This window comes from Salminus brasiliensis, chromosome 10, assembly GCF_030463535.1.
Source record: "Salminus brasiliensis chromosome 10, fSalBra1.hap2, whole genome shotgun sequence".
Taxonomy (NCBI): domain Eukaryota; kingdom Metazoa; phylum Chordata; class Actinopteri; order Characiformes; family Bryconidae; genus Salminus; species Salminus brasiliensis.
In genome coordinates this window covers 3,240,622-3,262,490 of record NC_132887.1, presented here as the reverse complement: position 1 = coordinate 3,262,490, position 21,869 = coordinate 3,240,622, and the positions used below count along the sequence as shown (strand labels likewise).

Here is a 21,869-nt window from a genome sequence, read left to right as displayed (position 1 = left end):
ACTCCTCAACTCATCAAATAGTGTTGGATTGAGCTCTATCTGTCTTTCCAGAGAACAGTACTGTTCTTCTACTGCTCCACAGCTCAATGCTGGGGGGCTGTATACTCCTATAGTCCACGCCTGGCATTAGGCAGCATGGTGCCAACAGGTGCTCCAGAGAGTCCTATTCAATTGGCAGTACTTCTCTACTGTGACTAGATAAGACCTGTGTCTGCAACTGCACATCTGTCTTAGCAAGGGTGCTGATTGGCTGGCCTACTTTCGGCTGCGCTCAGACTGAATATATCTATTACTTCAGTTACACTTTAACTGTCTAGTCGCTCCTCAGCTATGCACTGATTGGCTAGCAGCCTTTCAGCTACACTCAGACTGGATATCCATACTTCAGCTGCACTCTAATTGGCTAGCAGCCCTTCTGTTACACACTAATTGGCTGAAATAGCAGCACATTTACATGAATTCTAGCAAAATTAAGACATGAAGCTCATGAAGCTCCGACATGTCAGCTGTCAAGATCGTCCATTAAAAAGTTTGCGAAGCTGTCTGAAGGACTTCAGTCGTGTAACTGATTCTGACACATACAAGCTGCAGATCCTCACACACCATGTTGATTTCATTAAATAAACAGGCAGTGAGAGCGGTGCAGCTTCTGCTGTAAGCTCTACATACCGCATGCGTTGCATCATCCTGACACTACAGCACCATTTTTTTTTTTACTCAAAGAACTTATACATTCCTATTTTCTCCAAAAAAGCCTGGTGCTCCGCTTCCCACCTGGCCTTGCACAGTAGGGGTCCTGGATCTCAGCATGAATATTTCAGTAGCTTCTCAAGTTCTTAGGCGTTCTAATACTTTTTTTTTTTTTTAAGTCTCCAGTGTCTGCGATGTTCGGCAGTCCCAGCTCATCCATTTGGGGCCAATTTCATTAGAGCCCAAATTGTTTAACATACAGTGAGCTGCATCCGTCCTCTATTACCCCCAGAACAGCTGTTACGGCTACAGGATCAACAGTACTGTGCAGTTTAATGCTGACCTTACTTTAATACACCAAAGTCAAGCCCACAGCTAATGTATCAAACCCTCCGTGAGGTGAATGTGTGCTCTATGTTTTAGTGCTGTGGCCTTACAGGACCGCAGTTCTGACAATTCAGCTTCAGCTCAGTTAAGAGTTACAGAGCAGTCTCTGAAGTCTAGACAGGTTAATATATCACTTTGCTGTATTATTTAAAAGGTATTATATAATTAGGCAGTTAGTTACATAATCATTTACATTTACAATCAGTATGAACGGGTTCCAGTCTCCAGACGTGCCAAAAAATATAAAGGATGGGTTTTTGTTACTGTAAAAAAAATAAAATAAATAATAATAATAATAAAAGAAAATATCCGGACGCTCAGACCTTAAAAAATTATAATAATTATTATACCGTATATTATAACAGTACACTCACCTTTCCTCTCAAAGCTCTCTTCCCTGAGGAAACAGACGAGGGCCAGAAATTTGGTGACCTCTTTCAGGTACATCACCGTCGTGTTGTTCAAGTGGATGATGGCCATGGACTCCTTATCATAGGGAGAACCAGCCTCGTCCCCGCTTAAACTGACAATGGGAAGAAACACAAGACATAAGAAATCAGCTTCCAGCTTCCCCGTGATACTGAGAGTTCCTCAACCGTGGGACCAGGATTTAGATGCTCCACATTAATACACTGGCCACTTTATTAGAAACTCCAGCCTTGTTCTTCCACTCACTGGCCACTTTATTAGAAACTCCTACCTTGTGCTTCCACTCACTGGCCACTTTATTAGAAACCCAAACCTTGTGTTTCCAGCCACTGGCCACTTTATTAGAAACACCAGCCTTGTACTTCCACTCTCTGGCCACTTTATTAGAAACACCAGCCTTGAACTTCCACTCACTGGCCACTTTATTAGAAACCCTGACCATGTTCTTCCACTTACTGGCCACTTTATTTGAAACCCCTACCCTGCTATTTCACTCACAGTGCTTTACATATCAGTCATTGTATCAAAGCACTTTCCTTACTATAGACTGTAGCACACCGCCCCTTCATCTTGGGGTTCGAGTACACGTGATAAATCCATAAGAGTGTGCAAATCCACCGTTGGACCGCCAGAGACACGCCTCAACCATTCCATCAAGTGAACCTGGCCACGGAAGAATAGATGCTGGATCACATCGCAGTTATCAAAACGAGTGGCAGCCCTTAACTTAATCGCGCGGATTTACACCAGCCAAATTCACCGCCGCAAAAAGCTTAAGGCAAAGATTTCAACCACCCTTAACGGAGATGAAAATGAATAATTCATCATCAGAAGCTGAATGCTATTTGGGTGTGCTGAGCAAAGAGAGCACAGCAAAACTCTGCATATGCAAGTATCTCATTAGCTAAATGAGTGAAAATGAGCTAGTTGCTGAATTAAACACCACAGCTGGTTGTCAATAAGACAGCTTTAGCTTACTGGAAGAGAAAAAAAAACAAAAACCCAAAAAACAACCCATGCCCGTTTAGAAACACTTTATTAAATCCAGCACCAGTTGGTATAATTCGGTGTGCTATGCCTGCCAACATGTGCAGGAGAAGACACATGTCAGACTGCAGCAAACTGTACGTGACGGTGCTTCTTCTGGAATCCTCCTTGGCTCGGAGGTCTGACTGCAGCTACACTTGGCAGAGTCAAACGTTCTGCCTTGTCAAGCTATGCTTGGAAGGGGTGCGTGATATGATAATGATATAATACTGTCGTGATGAATTACATAACAGGAACAGTTTTCATGAGCATGTTGCGGACACCAACTAACTGCATGTTGCATTAAAAAGTAGGACCTCCTTAGAAAGCATCTTCTAGGCTTTGTATACTCTGCTGTGTTTCTGAATGGGAGCCTGAATACTCCCAAATGCTCCTATAGCCACTCTTAAGGCACTATTATTATTATTATTATTATTATTATTATAAGAGAATTGGATTTTTTTTTGTTTTTAGGCTCCCCCTACAGGTAGGAAGTGTAATTCATGCTTTGAGCCACCACTAAAGGACATGCTTTACATGCATTTCTGGACAAGCTGCGATCTGAAAGGTAAAGGAGCATGTGGGCTGAGGCGGTAGAGTAATACTACAGAATTTTACACTAATATGACACTAAAATGCTCTGTAATGTTGCTTTAAAGCAGCATTATATGATAATTTAATTGTTTTGCTCCTGTGCTCCCCCTACAGGGTGGGGAGTGTAATTCACTTTTACTCCACTGCTATAAATACAAATGTAAATGCATGTATACAGCTAGCTGTCCATGAGGGGGTTTTGAGGCATTTCTGGACAAGCTGAGACCTCCAGAAGCTTGATCTGAAGGTGGAGCAGAATGTGGGCTGTAGAGGTGGTAGAGTAATACTACAGGATTTTACACTAATATGACTCAATGGGTTCTGCAGCGTTACACAGTTATAGGAGACGCTATTCTCCCTGTTACAGTCAGTGGAGAAATGTGATCAGTAGATAATTCAGGCGATCCCGAGAGCTGGTCAGATCATATAATGCATAATTTGTGAGCTGCCGCAACTCTGAGTGAGGTCACAGGATGTCGCAATTCTTCATTCAACCAGCAGATGGCAATTCGGACCTCACGCAAGGCTACGGAAAAGTTACTGCACAGCCGGCTGGCCTGGAAGATGCAATTTCACTTACTGACGACTCACTGAATGAGGGACTGACTGACTGACTGATCCTTGTTGAAACATGTGCAAGAACAGCCTCCTGCCTAGAACGAGTGATTTTCTGGTACTGAGGGTCTGGGGATTACATTTAGCCACAAAGCTAACGAGTATCTGTGCTGCTGAGAGGAGCTGTAATCTTAGGTGAGCTGAGGTTGACTCACCTGAGGCTGGCTCTCAAATTCTCGATTGCTAAATGCCTTAAATGTTAAATGTAAATATGATTGTAAAAGGAAGTGGTGCGTCGTAACGCGCCGTTAGTCACGATCCATGTTGATGAGGCCCTGGGCCCTTCAGATCTAAAAACTAGTACATTTGTGGTCTACATCTTAAGGCTCTGAGGGCAGGGCTTGGGTCCTTTCCCAGGCGGGTCACTGGAAATAATAATACAGGAAATATAAGTGATCATTTTATGCCACAGAACCTTTTTCACAATAAAGGGCAGATATTTTGGTCACAGACCCCCCACTGGTTGACATACCATTGACCATTCTATGCAGCCAATGATGGGCTTGCCTGTTTTTGTGTTTTTTTGGGTGGAATCAGAGTAAAAGAGTTTTAACACCACTAAGAGGATACACACTAAGATCCCTCAGCCCAGTACAGTGAGTATCAGAACACAGCAGAACTAACAAACACTGCTAACCATATTTTTAGCTCCACAGCGCAGTTCAGCATGGGAATACACAGACTCTCTCAGCTGGTGCTCAGAGTTCAGCAGTGTTTAAAATGTGTGCCATACTGTGGCCTCCAGCCCCGCCCTCAATCGGAACCAGCGACCGGCCAATCGCACCCCCAAAACACAAATCAGTCTCCCATCTCTCCCAGAAGGTGAATCAAAAATCAGTTCCAACTTCATAAACCTCAGATACGGAAAATCTAAATGAGGCGTAAAGTTTACTATAAACATCGTGATGCAATATTTCATCCATACCCCATCCCACCCCACCCCCAACACTGAGACTCATGTGCTCTGCAGGCCACTGGGGGCGGACATCTGCCTCGCCCCGGGTCCAGCCTGCATGCCTGCACCTACGCACGCTTCTGTCCTGCTCTGTCTGGTGCACTCTGGGTCACTGGAGCTGGAGGTGCCTCCCTCTGCCCTTCTGTTTACAGCCGCACTTTGCACAGCCCTGGGGAACACACTGCTAATCCCTGTCAGCTTAAAACAAGGCCAGGGAAGAAATTTGCTATATAGCGAACAGTCCATTCACCTCTATTTTCACATTCATTATTTAACTGCGGGGGACTGTGCTTAGCCTGCTGCTTCACCGCTCATTTCACCTTTTGAAGAAAACCAAATTCTATTCTCGGCGTGAGGGAAAGTGCAGAGAAACGCAGCGATCCGTGTGCAGCGCTACATGGGATAGTGCATCGTCAGACATTTAGCAGCACTGTGTAAATGAGTGATGAAGGGTTTAGACGCTCTGTGGTCTTTAGCAGAAGAGTGTAGAGCAGCCTAAACCGATACGCTAGTAAAGGTGACATCCTGACAGCAGTAAAAATATAGCTTTGCAAAAAACAATAGTAGCTCCACCCCAATTCTAGATGTCTCTCAGTTCTTAAGCACTAGCATCTAGTAACTTCCAGAACTGGAGCTCTACTGAAGTACCAAGTAACTTCCAGAACTGGAGGTGTTCTGAAGTACAGAGTAACTTCCAGAACTGGAGGTGTTCTGAAGTACAGAGTAACTTCCAGAACTGAAACTCTACTGAAGAACAGAGTAACTTCCAGAACTGGAGCTCTACTGAAGTACCGAGTAACTTTCAGAACTGGAGCTCTACTGAAGAACAGAGTAACTTCTAGAACTGGAGCTCTACTGAAGAACCGAGTAACTTCTAGAACTGGAGCTCTACTGAAGTACCGAGTAACTTTCAGAACTAGAGCTCTACTGAAGTACCGAGTAACTTCTAGAACTGGAGCTCTACTGAAGTACCGAGTAACTTCTAGAACTGGAGCTCTACTGAAGTACCGAGTAACTTCTAGAACTAGAGCTCTACTGAAGTACCCAGTAACTTCTAGAACTAGAGCTCTACTGAAGTACCGAGTAACTTCTAGAACTGGAGCTCTACTGAAGTACCGAGTAACTTCTAGAACTAGAGCTCTACTGAAGTACCCAGTAACTTCTAGAACTAGAGCTCTACTGAAGTACCCAGTAACTTCTAGAACTGGAGCTCTACTGAAGTACCGAGTAACTTCTAGAACTGGAGCTCTACTGAAGTACCCAGTAACTTCTAGAACTGGAGCTCTACTGAAGTACCGAGTAACTTTCAGAACTAGAGCTCTACTGAAGTACCCAGTAACTTCTAGAACTAGAGCTCTACTGAAGTACCCAGTAACTTCTAGAACTGGAGCTCTACTGAAGTACCGAGTAACTTCTAGAACTGGAGCTCTACTGAAGTACCGAGTAACTTCTAGAACTGGAGCTCTACTGAAGTACCGAGTAACTTCTAGAACTGGAGCTCTACTGAAGTACCCAGTAACTTCTAGAACTGGAGCTCTACTGAAGTACCGAGTAACTTCTAGAACTAGGAGCTCAGCTAAAGTAGAGTAACTTCCAGAACTGAAACTCTACTGAAGAACAGAGTAACTTCTAGAACTGGAGCTCTACTGAAGAACAGAGTAACTTCTAGAACTGGAGCTCTACTGAAGAACAGAGTAACTTCTAGAACTAGAGCTCTATTGAAGAACAGAGTAACTTCTAGAACTAGAGCTCAGCTAAAGTACTGAGTAACTTCTAGAACTGGAAGCAGCCCAGATGCTCCAAAAATTCCGGACTACAAATCCATCAGAACTAAACTAGAGTACATGTACATGTAAGTAAATGTGTTGGTCCCCACCCAGCCAGCTAATGATACAATCTACACCACCCTGAATGAGTGAATGAGTGTATCCAGAACACAGCTATTGTTTTTCTGTTGCTGTTGTCTCTGAAAGCCTTTGTTCAATACAGCCCCAAAAAGCTGACCCTGCCAGCTGCGAAGCCTTCTGATTGGTGCTTTAGCAGGTCAGTGGAGTTTCCATAGTAAAGGCCACTCACCCGTAGATACAGGAGATGTCAATGACCACATCAATCATGTCGCAGCACAGCTCGTACGTCTGCATGTCTACTGGGCTACTGTCAGTGGCGATGTAAATCTTGCTGACCACGTCGAACAGGAAAGCCTTTTCGATCCCAGAATTCTGCAACGGCAGCAAAGAGCAGTTAGAGGTTAAACAGTGCCCTTATTATCATACACAAACGCGGCGCATTCAGGATCAACAATATATCAAATTACTGTTTGAAATGAAAACAGTATTACGTAACCCAGGAGGTGCGTATAATACTCGTGGGTATAATGCGTTTTCTCATTAGTAAATGCACCGGCCATGAAGGCATTCGCTCTGGACTGAGCACTGCAGCAGAGGCTGAACTGGAGTGTGGTGAATCTGTTCATACCCCAGTACTAAATGCACTGGGGGTGTTGAAAATGAGCCCCTTTTAACATACTGTTACGGTCACGCAAAATAATTGACACTTTTTGACATAATATGAATCAGACAGTTGTTCTACTCATATTGCATAATAATTTTGTGATGAATGGACCAATAGAAATGCTCCAAAATGACCAGCAAATCTTTGTACATGAGTTCCATCCACAGCCAAAAAGGATTTTTTCCGTCTCCTGTAACGCCGCCGATGCGCATTTGCTTTTTCTCAAATCTAATCAATGTTTATTTTTCCGTTTCCCTCCTCCAAGGTTTCATATTTCTGTGTATTTACAAAAGGGGAGAGAGTTCCTTCTCTGGGATTTCATTACTGACTCGCTGCTGCCATCAACTGGCTGATATAAGAGAGTGCTTGAATTTATTTCCATGCACTTGCATTCACTTTCCATATGAATATTTCTGGCTATATTTTATACAGTCAGAGCTTGTGCACACAGTGCAGGTTAAAATGGCCTTAACTAGAAACTTCGGGTAGTTTTAGGTGCTCCAGTCTAGCGCCAATGTACCCAATGCACAGTAGTCACATGGCAGGATGTGCAAAGTCTGGTGCAATGTCAAATTATATCAAACATCATGTTCATCACATACACACAAACACCTAAACACCCCACTCACACTCTCTATTCTGGAGTTCAAGAAAGATAAACATCAGCAAATACAAGTTATGCCCAAAAGTTTGTGGACACCCCTTCTAATGAATGCATTCAGCTACTTTAAGTTGCACTCATTGCTGTGCTGACACAGATGTGCAAATGCAAAAAAACACACACAAACGGTTTGTCTAGTCCCTGTAGAGAAGTCCTGCCAATAGAATAGGACTCTCTGCAGGAGCAGATGAACATTATCACCCTATTGGCACCATGCTGCCTAACAGCGCATTGAGCCGTGGAGCAGTGGAAGCACTGTGTTCTTTGGAATGATGGATGGTTGGAGAGTTGGGGATGGTGAATTAGGTAAATGATAGATGTAATAATGTAGATAATGTAATAATAATAATTAAATAATAATAATAATATAATAATGTAGACGCTCCTCCAAAATCTAGTAGACCGTAGAGACAGAGCATAAACTCTTTTTTAATAGCCTTGATTTCAGAAGGATCGATGACTTGAGCAGGTGTCCCAATACTTTTGTCAATTTAGCGTATTTTATATGCAGCAATTTCTTGATGCTGACATGATTAGGATGTTAAAGTCTCTCTTACACCAATTAATCAAATAAAAATGTGCAATATTAGGAATGCTAATGATGGGTTTTTTAAATGCATACGAATGACCTATTGTTAACAGTCTCACTACACTGCCCTGCTTCACGCCCCCATCGTCCCTTCACACTTCCTGTTGAAATAATCACGACTGCTGTGGAGTACAGATAAAGTGTTCCTGGTTCACAGTCCAGGCACGACTTCAGAGTCGTCTGTGTGGGCGACCACCTTTTTACACAGGTTAATAATGCAGATTACCATATGCATGAAGTGCCAGCATCCGTGGCCGAGAGGCAGCATAACGGCGTGTACAGATACAGACTCCGAGCTAAGCAGCGAGGATCACACCAACCCATACAAGTCAGTGACCAAACAAGCACAAGCTGCTAATATCACTCTGCACTCTGCAACAGGGGTCAGCAATCTCATCCGCAGAGGGTCAGTCCGGCTGCAGGTTTCATTACAGCATGCGATTCCACTGGTCTCAAACAAAGGTGTGAAAAGTCTTCCCATTCATCACTCAGGTAGAAGTCAGTGGAGATACGAGGGTTTAAAGGACTTCTATAGAAGCTGAAGTATCAACTGAAGCTTTTTACTCCAGTAAAAGTGTAAAAGTACTGGTTTCAGAACGACTTCAAGTAAAAAAGTAAAAGTAAAGGCCGAAAAGGTAGAAAACAAAGGCCGAAAGCTTAGGCCGCGCCACAGGGGTCTATAGTGCATTCCCCCCCCCCCCCCCCTCCCCAAAACCCCATTTCTCTAAAAGTCATAATGAGGAGAATGATCTATTAAAATGTTGATGTTAAAAATGTTGGGCTGCACTAGGCTCCTGTTTCAGCTGCAGATCTGCCCATTGAAAATGAAGCATTTCAGTAATATCAGCTCTATTAAAGGAGCGTCTCTGCGCTCTACTGAGCATCAACATGAGCTTCATGGAGGAAAATATGAGGAGTCGTTGTCTAGAAGTTTAGTAAAGCTGCAGAAAGTCAGACTTCAGAGGCGTGTGATCAATAAGCTTTATTGGAATGTAAATGTGGGGCTCAGTCGGGACGTTTCACTGCAGCTCTCTTGAGTCTCTGCCACGGACACAGTCTTCATACTAGACTACAGACGTCTGCTGTGAGCTGCTGGAGAGGGACGGGACGTGTGCAGGTGTGATGGATCTCTTATAAACCAATAGGGAGTCAGAATGGTGTCTGTTTATACTTCTCATCCAATCAGGATCAGACTCTCACTTTCCGGATGGAGAGATTTATCTGGAGAGGGTTTTTATTGATGACGAGCCGGAATGAAATCAAAGGGAAATGAAATAGGAGAAACAAGGCTGATTTTAAAATGTAAGGAGGAGAAAGTTCAGATCATTGGGTGAAAATGTGAGAAGTAGAAGTAAAAAGTCTGAAAATAAAGAATTACTCCAGTAAAGTTTAGAGAACCAACATTTCTACTTAAGTAAGATAAAAGTATTTGGACTTGATTACTCGACACCTCTGCTTTCAAGTGCTGCTAGTTTTTAAATAGGAAAATGAGTTTCCCCACCAGGAGGCATCAGGTACGTCCTTCAGAGTTGGATGATTAAGCCTAGTACATCGAACTGACCGATTTCATCACAGCACAGGAATCATGCAACAGTAGGATTGCACCGATAAGAGAACTGTAAACCGATGTAAATATTTAATAGTTTCCATGTACGTATCTGCTGAGCCAAATATGCTCAACGAACCCTTTTCTGATTCCTAATAGATTCATGCTTAGAAATCTTAAAATCAGCAGATATCAGCTGATCGTTTAACGTGAAAAAAGTGAGGTTTAATTGCTGCCGTTTTTGTTTAATGCGACCAGTTGGGTGAACACATTTCTCTTTGGAGGAATCTACTGAAGACTTTGCACTTCAGCACAGGCAGTCTTCAAAGATCTGCTTAGTTATACGGTGTTTAAATTCTTTGGAAAAATGTAAAATATTAATTTTCCCATTTTTGCATTGCAGTTAAACAGTTTCTTCAGTATTTCCAAGCAATAAATCTAAGGTTCTAGTTCTTCTACTGTGAAAAACAGTCAATTCAGCGGTGAATTTGTGAAAAACAGACCTGATGTGCTTCTATATGAGGTTATATGGTACCCAAAGCTGGGTCCCTGGCTCCATCGCACCAGCTAAAAAGGTAAAGGTGCACGTATTTATCACTGTACTATGTTTATAGTGTATGTTTTACTCATATATGGTAGTGAACACACACACACCCACCCACACACTAGTGAATCAGAAGCAGTGAGCACACACACCCACACCCAAAGCGGTGGGCAGCCAACTCCAGCGCCCGGGAAGCAGAAAGGGTGAAGGGTCTTGCTCAAGAGCCCAACAGTGGCAGCTTGCAGAGCCCAGGTATCGAAACCACAACCCTGTCATCAACAGCCCAGAGCTCTAAACACTGAGCACCACTGCCCTAAGTGCTAGCTAAGTGCTAAAAGACACCTGTGTTGATCAACATCACTTAACACAATTGATGACGGGAGAGAGCGCCATCTACCCACGGCCAACTGTGCTCTCTCAGACTCCGGCTGCTGATGGCAAAGGGATTCGAAGTCGCAACCCTCAGGCCATAGAGGTAAATTTGTGAAAAACAGACCTGATGTGCTTCTATATGAGGTTATACAGAAAATGATAAGCAGAGTAAATATACTCACACACTGACCTCCACACTGTCCTGTTTCCCCAAATGGACTGAAGCCATATTTACTGCTTAACCCTCTGCTATGCACAACCTTCAGAGGAGTACCTGAATACCTGGATTCAGTGCCTGAATGCAGCACTATATCCGGCTCCTGCTTGGTCAGAATGAAAACCTGCAGCTATACTGACCCTCAGTATATAGTATACACCCGCAGAGAAGATCCAGATGGGTCTTCAACTTTACACCGCTTCATTTCTCCTAATGGAACATAGATTTAGAAGTCTAATTAACATGGATCTGAAACTGGAGGTTCTTTATAAGAAAATTATAACCCTCAAACCTCATATTAATTATTTATGACCTGTACCTCAATAACCCATGTGGGGAGAGACGTTCTGCTGAAAGTGCAGATGAGAAGAAGTTCTCATCCCTACCTCAGTGATTCTCAGACTGGCTCGCTGGGATCACCCCAGACCCAGACCAGTCCAGAGGTTTGCCCCAAGCAAAGTTGTAACACAGGTATAACGCAAAAATGTGGGCCACCTGAGGGTTCCTGAGGATCAGTTTGAGGACCAATGCCATACTACATGTGATAAACATCAGAGAAGATCCTTTATTTGGATCTGAATTTGATGTAAAGGTATTTTTGAGGGTCGCAAGTCTTCTTCTAAGAAGAAAAAAAGACCTGCTGCTCCAGACCTGCTAATACAGTAAGCAAAGCACAAATCATATAAAAACCATACCTCTAGACTCCTGAAGGTGAATTATGTACATTAGAGGTGCTCTAGTCCTTCAGAACTAGAGCTACAGGTTGTGCTATTCTTGTCAGAATTTTCCCTTTTTCCTTCCAATTTGGTTCTGCCAATTAACCCATCCATTCGTAACTTGCCCTACCATTAGTAATGCTTTTAGGCCTTTAGCAGAAGCTCTTCTCCAGAGCGACTTACAGAAGAGCTTCACTGTCACTCAGAAAAGATCATTAGCTAGTTTATAAAGACAAGAAAGACCCAGGAACTGCTAGACTTAAAAACAATCTTGCCATCTCCTTTAAGAACTCACTAGTCACTCCTTCTAGAGAAGCTGGAAGCCTTGGTGTAGTCATAGATGATCAGTTATTGTTCTCAAGTCATGTCGCAGTTCTGACTCGGTCATGCAGATTTCTCCTGTACAACATCCAGAGAATTCCACCCTTCCTCTCTAGAGAGTCGCCAAGGTGCTCAGATGTTCAGTCTCTCGTCACTTCAAGACTTGACTACTGCAGCTCGCTTCTGGCTGGTCTCCCTCTGTGCACCATTAGACCCCTGCAGCTTATCCAGAATGCAGCGGCACGGGTCGTCTTCAACGTTCCTAAATTCAGCCATGTCTCTCCACTGCTGTGTTCTCTCTTCACTGTAGCTTCCTGTAGCTGCTGACCAGCTCATCAGATTCAGACCCCTGACTCTGGTCTACAAAGCCAAGACTGGACCAGCCAGCCCCTCCGTACTTGATGGCGATGGTCAAAAGCCTGATCTGCACCGAGAGCCCTTCCAGCTTCAAGTACGGCTCGGCTCGACCCGCCATCCTTTAAGATCCACGGAAGACGAGCGTCCGAAGTGCACCGAAGTGGTGGAGCGAACTTCCCCTTGGTGTCCGAACAGCAGAGTCCAACGCTCGCTGTCTTCAAACCCAGACTGAAGACCCTCCTCCTCTTCTGAGAGGACTTGGGCGAATAGCAGAGCGGTCACCTTATTGACTTGTTTAGTAGAGTCTAAGATGAGGATCTTTGAATCTAGAGGATCTTTGAATCTAGACACAATCCTCCACACACTCAGTACTCTCAGAAGTACTCTGCTGCATTCTGGGTTAACTAAAGGGGCCTGAGAGACTGGACTCTTGAAGTGATGAGAGTTATCGCTCTTAAGTCACTTGACAACGATAACTGATCATCCATGACTACACCAAGGCTTTGCTACTGAAAATGATGCCTGTGCCGACCAACACCGCTTAAAAGTGATGAGGGAAGCCATATACAGCCGTGGCAATGCTACCTCCGCAAAACGCATGCGGTTAGGCAGGTCATACCTGCCATCAAGCATTTGCAGCAACCTAACGAACCCCTCCACCCTCACAATGTGAAAAAGCCCCAGTCTCGGATATTGCTTTCCAACGGTCGCTACTTTTGTCATACAGGGCCTCGCTGGTCAAATGAAGTTGCTGATGTTAGCGGCCCTTTAGTGGGAGCCTTGGGAGTCTAAGAGCAGCTGGCTGTTCGGTGCCGTTAATTACATTTACATTTATGCCATTTAGCTGACGCTCTTATCCAGAGCGACTTACAAGGTTACTGGTATTACAGAGGTGGGCCAACGTAGTGTTAGGAGTCTTGCCCAAGAACTCTTATTGGTGTAGCGCAGCATAGTCACCCCGACTGGGAATCGAACCCCAGTCTCCCACATGGTGTGGCAGCTCAGTGGCAGGTAGTGGTGTTATCTGTTGCGCCACACCAACCACCGCCGGCACGGCTCCCATTCCCCAGGGTGTTTGTGTCCTAAGTGCTGGAACGAAGTTGTTGTGCTGCTACTTTTGGTGGCACCAGACTCTCGTACCAATTCCACACCACTGAAGTGACGTTTCTACCTTTTTTGGCACAAACCCAGTCCTCAGCGGACCGCTGCCTGCAATTATTTCGGCTTGCTGCTAAATTTTGAAGAAGTGTGTGCGCGCTGGTCTGTGGGAAGCGCCGGTAACCAGGGTAAGAAGGCTTATTTTTGCATTCGTATCACTTTCAGAAAGCAGCAGCGTTTTGGGAAATCATTTTCGTGTGTAAAAAGGTAAAATTATCCAGAATGCAGCGGCACGGGTCGTCTTCAATGTCCCTAAATTCAGCCATGTCACTCCACTGCTGCGTTCTCTCTTCACTGGTTTCCTGTAGCTGCTGCCCAGGTCATCAGATTCAGAAATTCACACAGCAATAGTAGAAGCAGGAGTATGCTTTACTCACAGATATGAAAATGTTGAGAAGATTCTCCAGGGTTGGCAGCTGTGGAATGAGCTTCTGCACAACTTTGCTGAAGGCCTCAAAGATGGAGTGGTCGTAGATGCTCGTCAGGTAGAAACTGGAGGACAGATCAGATGTTTTTTAGTCCAAAATTAATAGAACAACCGAGAACAGTTAGAAACTGAGCTGTCTGAGAGCTCTACTCTAAAATAATAATAATAATAATAATAATAATAATTATGGAGCTACAAAGGGTTCTTTGAGTGATGCCATAGAGGAACCATTTTTGGATCCACCAAGAAGTATTTGGTAAAAGAGCTGTGAGTTTAAAGAACCAACAACAACTTTATAAAGTCTTATTTTAACCTTTAAAATGATCTTCACACTTTATGATCTTCAGAGTTCCCTCAATGTAACAATAAAATGTGCAATATTTTTCCATTTCCTGCCCCCCATGTGCAATTATCTGTAAATAATATTGTTTTTTTTCAGAGTTTTTGACTTTTATATTGTGTATATATTGGTAAAGTATCTACTTTTTGCATCCGAGAATTTCCCCACTGTGGGACTAATAAATGATTATCTTATCTTATTTTACCTCTTTTTTTTTTAAACCAAAATTGCTTCTTCTATAGCATAGCTCCCATTTTTCTTTAGCACCTTCATTTTTTAGGAGTATTTCTATCATTGCATAATAGAAGCTCTGTGCTGCCTTTATTGTTGGATGCACTGCAAGCAATCAGAGCAAATGTGCACACCGTTGAATGCAATTCACTTATTTTAAATTGGCTTATTTTTGTAGGCCACTGAAGCTCGCAGCATGTTCCAACAGTGGGTTTGCTTGCTTAGAAAGAAGGTTTGTGATGCAAATAAAATAAAATCTATAATCTATAATCTTTGGCTTTGTTAGATCATGTTCTTTACATACCAAAATAAAAGTCACTGCGTTATCAATAGAGGAGGGTAAATCGAAAGGCAGTCTGGAGTGGATTACTGGTACAATGGTAAGGAAACAACCCTGATAAGACACGCCCACCTTCAGCAACTAACCTTAAATGTATCCTCTCTAAGCCAGCATCTGCCAGGTCGTCATTGGCCCGCTTGTGGATGTCCCTCTGTTTCTCAATCTTGTGGTCATCAGACAGTCCGTCCACTTTGTGAATGAACACCTCAAAGTTAATGTCCGGGTTGACTTTGTAGGCCCGAGTCACGGTGAGATGGAGTCTGCTCAGAGCTTCCACGTAGTCGTCCTGAACAAAAGACATGTAAAAAAATGACATCAACATACACCCAGAACAAGGTGGCGGTGACGTCTGGCTCCTGCAGATGGCACTGCACGAGGATGAAATACCGATGGGGTGTGTGACGGTATTGGAGGTGTGGAAAATGACGTTTTGAAGCCCGACTCTGAGACTAACCGGGGTCTCCACATCCAAAAGGTGTTTCCACTACGGGACAAGAACCTCACCTGTGAGTCAATGACGAAGATGAGCGCTCCGGTGCCCCGGAAGATCATCTCGTAGTCGAAAGTGGGGTCGAAGAAATCGATCTGGCCGGGAAAGTCCCAGATCTGGAAGCTGACGAAAGAGCTGTTGGATACGTCCTCCCTGCAAATCTTATTGGTGCTCTCCAGGAACAGAGTCTCGTTGGGGGACATCTTGTGGAACACCACTTTCTGGATGGAGGACTTGCCGCTGCGCCGTAAACCCATCAGCAATATCCGAGGCTTCACCTCACTGCTGAAAGGGTCTCTGAGGCCCAGAACTGCACAAAGACGAGGAGAAGAAAGAGGAAAGCTGCTGATTTTACATTCCTAGAAATGGGAATTCCCTTCGTTAGCAAGCCTTAAGGCAGGAATCGTAAAGATTCAGTGAAATGAATCTTAAACACTGTCCTTTTACTTTTGTCCCCAAACCTAATCTAAATGAAATGCTTCTCTGCTGGCGGCTAAGCGTTTACATTCATGTTAAGCAAATTAGAGCACTAATGTGTGCAGCTGGAAGGGAAACTTAAAGCAACATTACATAGCAATTCAACCTTAAACCAGCAGCTTCAGGATCATGCTGCTCCTCCACTGACTGAAACAGGGGGAGAACGGCGTCTCCGTCATTCCCACTCCGGGCCGGAGCGCTGCTGCTGCTACTGCACTATGGAGGTTTGGTGGTGGAGCTGCAGGAGGAGAACCTCTCTCCAGAACTGCTGCTGTGTAACACTGCAGCACCCATAGAGTCATACTAGTGTAAAGTCCTGTAGTGTTACTCTACCACCTCCGCCCACATGCTTCTTCTGGAGCTCTCAGCTTGTCCACGAAAGCATGTGTACAGCTAGTTGTCCATGAGAGGGCGTTAATTACACTCCTCAACTGTAGGGGGAGCCAGAGAGACCCAAAATCGGACCTACCCAGAACAGTGTGGTGTGCTTGCTCAGTTAGGTAGTGGTGGAAGTGCTGGTGGGTGGGTGCTGTTACCCACTATTCTACACCAACAACTTAAGTACACTATATGGACAAAAGTATTGGGACACCTGCTCATTCACTTTTTCTTCTGAAATCAAGGTGAATAAATAGGGCGTATCCTGCACTTGTTGGAGTAACTGGCGCCACAGTCCAGTTTGGGGAGCATTGCTGTGAGGATTTGACTGCATTCAGCGACAAGAGTGGATGATCACCACCCCAACTCTCCCCAAAAGTACTGGATGGAGCTCCACCATCCATCATTCCAGAGAACACAGTTCTTCCACTGCTCCACAGCTCAATCATTATGATGTTTATGATGGTTATCTGCTCCAGAGAGTCCTATTCTACTGGCAGTACTTCTCTAGAAGGACTAGACAAGCTGTGTGAGTGTGCAGCAATGGGTGCAGCTTAAAGTAGCTGAATGCATTCAATAGAAGGGGTGTCCACAAATATTTAGACGTATCTTAGGCTCTATATATGGATAATACAGTTTATAAAATGAGGGAAAATCCTTTTCAGTTATTAATAACTAAAGACATTAATCGGTTTAATTACGGTTAAGACTGGAAATCTATATTCAGGCTATTTAAGGCTAGAAAGGTCTAATAGAAATTATGTTAATTTTAACGCTCAATGGACACCAATAGAATATACATATACAAATACAATATAAAGAACAGCTGCCATATTCTGATTATGTCAAAAAATGTCAATCAAGTTTTTAAAAATACTAAAAATAGTAAAAATACTCCTTTCATACAGTCCTGATTAGTCCTATTTTAGAGTAATGAGTAATCTCACACTACAGAAAGTATCAAAAAATGCACTCCATTAAAAGTACTTCATTACAGTCCCCTCACTGGTGCAGATACAGACTCTGTGTGTGTGTGTGTGTGTGTGTGTGTGTGTGTGTGTGTGTGTGTGTGTATATGTGCACACAGGGGGGCGCAGCCAACACCCTTGCTCCACTCCCTCCCAATCACATGCTCCTGCTCAGACCTCTCTAGCTCTCTACTGAGGAATGTGGACTACATTTAGGGAGACTGAGGGCCACTTCCAGTCCTAAAATACTACAGCTTCTGGATTCCGGCTATGTTTGTCGGGGCGTCTTCCTGTGACGCTTCTGGGAAAAGGGAGCGAACATGTGACATACTTGCCACACCCCCTAAAAAAGACACACCACAGTAAACATCAGTACAGTAAACCAGCAGGACTGTCAAATCATGCACTGCTTCATCTGGCAGGGCTTGTGCCCAGCTCTGAGGTCAGGGGTGCAAGCAGATTGGAGAAACTTGGGGGGGGGGGGGCAATCATCAGTTCAGGGACCAGTTGAGAGACCCCCAAATAGATGTTAACGCTTAGCCGACGATGCACAGTGATGTGTGACCTACATTTGCTGGTGGAAGGGGGTCAATGCATCTTAGCACCTTCATATTACCTTAGGGTTACACAGCACCGCATGCCCTTGACCCCTTGACCCCCAAACCCTGTATGGCACAAGCAAGCATGCGAGATATAAGGCAGCAATCTCTCAGGCAAGGGCATGGAGGTTATTAAAGACAGTTTATGGCAGTGGATGACCTTCCAGCAGTAAAATAAAAAAAGACAATGGACACAAAGAGTCTGCTGACCTCCCTGATCACAGTCACAGTCTCCATCCGCGTCCGTGAAGGCGTCAAAGTCGTCCTCGTCGTAAAACCCAAACGCCAGGGCTTCATCCTCGCCGTCCTCCTCGCTGTATTTCGCTCCCTGGCTGCTCATTCTCCGGAGTTGCTGAAGTCTGAGCTGCAGCAGCTCCAACTCCTCCACATGGTCACCTGATACGACCAAGCCATGCTGAACTCTCACCTCCCTCCCTCTGCGTCCTCTGAGCGGCCTCGGCGCGCGCCGAGCTCCACACTGCAGCTATTCATGAGGAGGCTGTCATTTCTGCACGCGCGCGCGCACGCACACACACACACACACACACACACACACACACACTTTGCAGAGCTCACTGTGCTTTGTTTGAGGACGCCTCCTCTCTCAAATACTCAGCTTGTCCTCTGTGGCGTTGGACGGCGCCACTGGAATGATGGGAAATGTAGTTTTCCGTGTGTAAACCTGGAGAGACGGGATTTAAAGGTAGTAGAAATAACAGGAAGGTGAAGAGATGCCTCTTAAATAAGCTGAGCTTGACCTGAAGGCCCTAAAAGTCATCTGCGTACATGAGAGATAAATGAAACCAGCATAAAGATCGCAGGAAGGGCATTAAAAATCAGAATCACAAACACTAAATAATATAAATGTATAATAATAATAATAATAATAATAATAATAATAACATAATAATAATATAATGAAACAAAAATAAAATACAACCAACTTTATAGTACATAGAATTTTAAAATATTTTTTCTTTCATAGAATAATAATAATAATAATAATAATAATAATAATAATAAAAATAATTATAATATAATTTAATATAATGAAACAAAATAAAATACAACCAACTTTAGAGTACATAGATTTTTTAATGTTTTTTTCATATAATAATAATAATAATAATAATAAAATAATTATAATATAATATAATATAATATAATATAATATAATGAAATAAAATAAAATAAAATACAATCAAATTTATAGTGCATAGACTTTTTAAATGTTTTTCTTTCATATAATAATAATAATAATAATAAATTATAATATAATATAATATAATATAATATAATATAATGAAACAAAATAAAATTCAACCAACTTTATAGTACATAGATTTGTAAATGTTTTTTTCTTTCATATAATAATAATAATAATAATAATAATAATAATAATAATAAATAATTATAATATAATATAATATAATATAATATAATATAATGAAATGAAATGAAATAAAATAAAATAAAATACAACCAAATTTATAGTATATAGAATTATTCATGTTTTTTCTTAAATAATTATGATAATAATAATAATAATAATAATAATAAGAAGAAGAAGAATAAATAATTATATTATAATATAATATAACATAATATAATATAATATAATGAAATGAAATGAAATGAAATACAACCAAATTTATAGTATATAGAATTATTCATGTTTTTTCTTTTATTTACATTTTAGAATGATAAACAATAACAAAAATAAAAATAAAACCAAATAAATTCACATAAACATGTAGTTAAAACTACTAAACTAAGTATCAAAGTACAAACTGGCTCTACACACGTTAAACATATTCACTATTCCATAATCATTTATTAGATTTAACCAAATGTGTTTAATAAATCTAATAGCATCTAAACTTAGAAATGTTTGGGACTAACAGTGTTGACAGTAGCTGTTACATCTACCTTTAGAAGCATTTTCCTAATCAACCAATCAATCAATCAATCAATCAATTATAGTTTTAAAAACGAACAAACACACAGCAGTAGTTGTCCTGGTTGTCTGTTTTCGACGCTAGATGGCCCCCTACAGACTGAGCTCTCTCCACCCACTTTCTTCCAGCTGTGTTTTCCTTTCCCACCTGCAGCTAGGCTAGCAGCTCTGCACAGTTTAGATTACCACTGTCAAAAGATTTCATATAATATATGTGATAAAATAACTATATTTACAGAAAATGACTTTTCTATTCATTTAGCTTTTATTAGCCTATATTGCTAAATCACCTCCTTTTGTGTCTTTAAATAAAATAAGTAAAAAATTTAAAAACGTTTTCATTCATTTTACATAACAAGGGTTTTTTTTTCCAATGTAAAAATATCTACAAATAAATACAACAATAAAAAGTCTGGTAAAGTCAAACTTTTGTTACTTTGGCTTGTTTAAAGCTGTGAATGCTGAATGTGAGGCGACTGTAGAAACAATCAAAAATGCAACATCCCAACTTTTTTTCACAGCTGTGAAATCCCGGCCAGACGCATTTTTCACATTCCAAAACGAGGCCATGTCCGAGAAAATTCATTTTTATCCACTGTAGTCTGAGACCTATAAGTCGGGCACCATGAATGCACTCCAACTGTGCTGTGAAGAGATCATGCCAGGCTTTCCAGTGAGGCCTCAATGGTGGGGGTGTGGCCAACAGAGCACAGGGACTTCTATTATTTTTTTTATTGGTGACCATTGCTGCTTTCATATTTATGGCAACAAAGCGGGCAAGTGGTCATTTATTTAGCAGATATTTGGTTTCTGATGCTAATAATTTAATTGTTTCTTCAATGTGAGATTCTTAACTTCAATTTAGTAAGATTTTAGAAATGCACAGTCATTATAATTCTTTTAAACCATATCTTTTTGTGTAGTAGTGTCCTCTGTAGTAGACTGAACAGGACTTACTGCCAACCATTTTTCTACCCAATTTTCATACCATGGGAAGCAGAGGCCTGAGTAAGATATCAAGCACAGAAAAGCAAATTATTTTAAAGTTAGAAGGTCTATATATTTAATACTTTGTGTTATATTATGTACCAACAATCTCTCAAAATGGTGACTTTACAGGAGATGGCAAAAAATGTTCTCAACTTTGAATGGAATGGAAAATAAGAGCATTTCTATTGGTCGATTCATCCAGAATAATTTACATAGTGTACAGAAGCAGCTACAGGGTTCAAACCATAGACAAAACTAAAAATGGACAAAATGGAGATACAGGTTTGTGTGTGTGTTTATCCTATATATCATTGCTGTCCAATGATATATATATATATATATATATATATATATATATATATATATATATATATGTACATGACAGTGTGTATATATATATATATATATATATATATATATATATATATATATATATATATATATAAATATTGGATTTGATATGTTTTCACTTGCCAAGACAGGACTAGAACGTTCCCCACAGACTGCACGACTGCTCTGAGCAGATTCTGACCCTGCTCCATCCCGCTATGTGGGGTGGGGGGGTGGGGGGGTGGTGCTGCACAGCTGTTAAATTTGACACTGAGCTGTACGGCATGACTCACTGACCGGCTGAACTCTGTGAGCGTCTGCTGAACATCCACATATCTCCTGCTCCGACTCACTCCACACTGTGAGTAGAGAACCCCCCGTCCTCTGCTTTGCTTCAGATGTGTTGAGTATTGAGTGTTTCAGCTTAGTTCCTTGTCCAGTCTGATACTTAATCGTGTAGCTCTGTTTAGAACAGGGAATGGGTAGAGCAGTGATGGATGTGCTGTGTGTGTAAATGAAGAGCAGAACAGGGAGTTCAGGAGCGTATGCTGAGGTAGACCAGGTAGGCGCATTGCTTAGTATGGCAGCTAGTGCTCAGGTTAAGAGAAGAGTACACAGCTGATGTCCAAAGAGGGAGTTCAGTTAAAGTGCAGA

At 42.2% G+C, this 21,869-nt stretch overlaps 1 protein-coding gene across 2 annotated transcripts in view; it reads right to left on the bottom strand.

Annotated features, from left to right (window-relative positions):
- rragd (ras-related GTP binding D) overlaps positions 1-18,483 on the bottom strand; it is a 38,804-nt gene extending 20,321 nt beyond the window's left edge. The window contains exons 1-6 of one of the 2 annotated variants that reach the window (XM_072690246.1): positions 18,149-18,483; positions 15,531-15,826; positions 15,113-15,312; positions 14,066-14,180; positions 6,773-6,915; positions 1,452-1,600 (exon numbers count right to left, since the gene is read on the bottom strand). In XM_072690246.1, the coding sequence (XP_072546347.1) occupies positions 1,452-1,600; positions 6,773-6,915; positions 14,066-14,180; positions 15,113-15,312; positions 15,531-15,826; positions 18,149-18,278 (1,033 nt within the window). In that variant the 5' untranslated portion in view covers positions 18,279-18,483. The remainder of the gene's footprint in view (positions 1-1,451; positions 1,601-6,772; positions 6,916-14,065; positions 14,181-15,112; positions 15,313-15,530; positions 15,827-18,148) is intronic. The other variant, XM_072690245.1, reaches the window with a different exon arrangement.
- Positions 18,484-21,869: the final 3,386 nt, after the last annotated feature.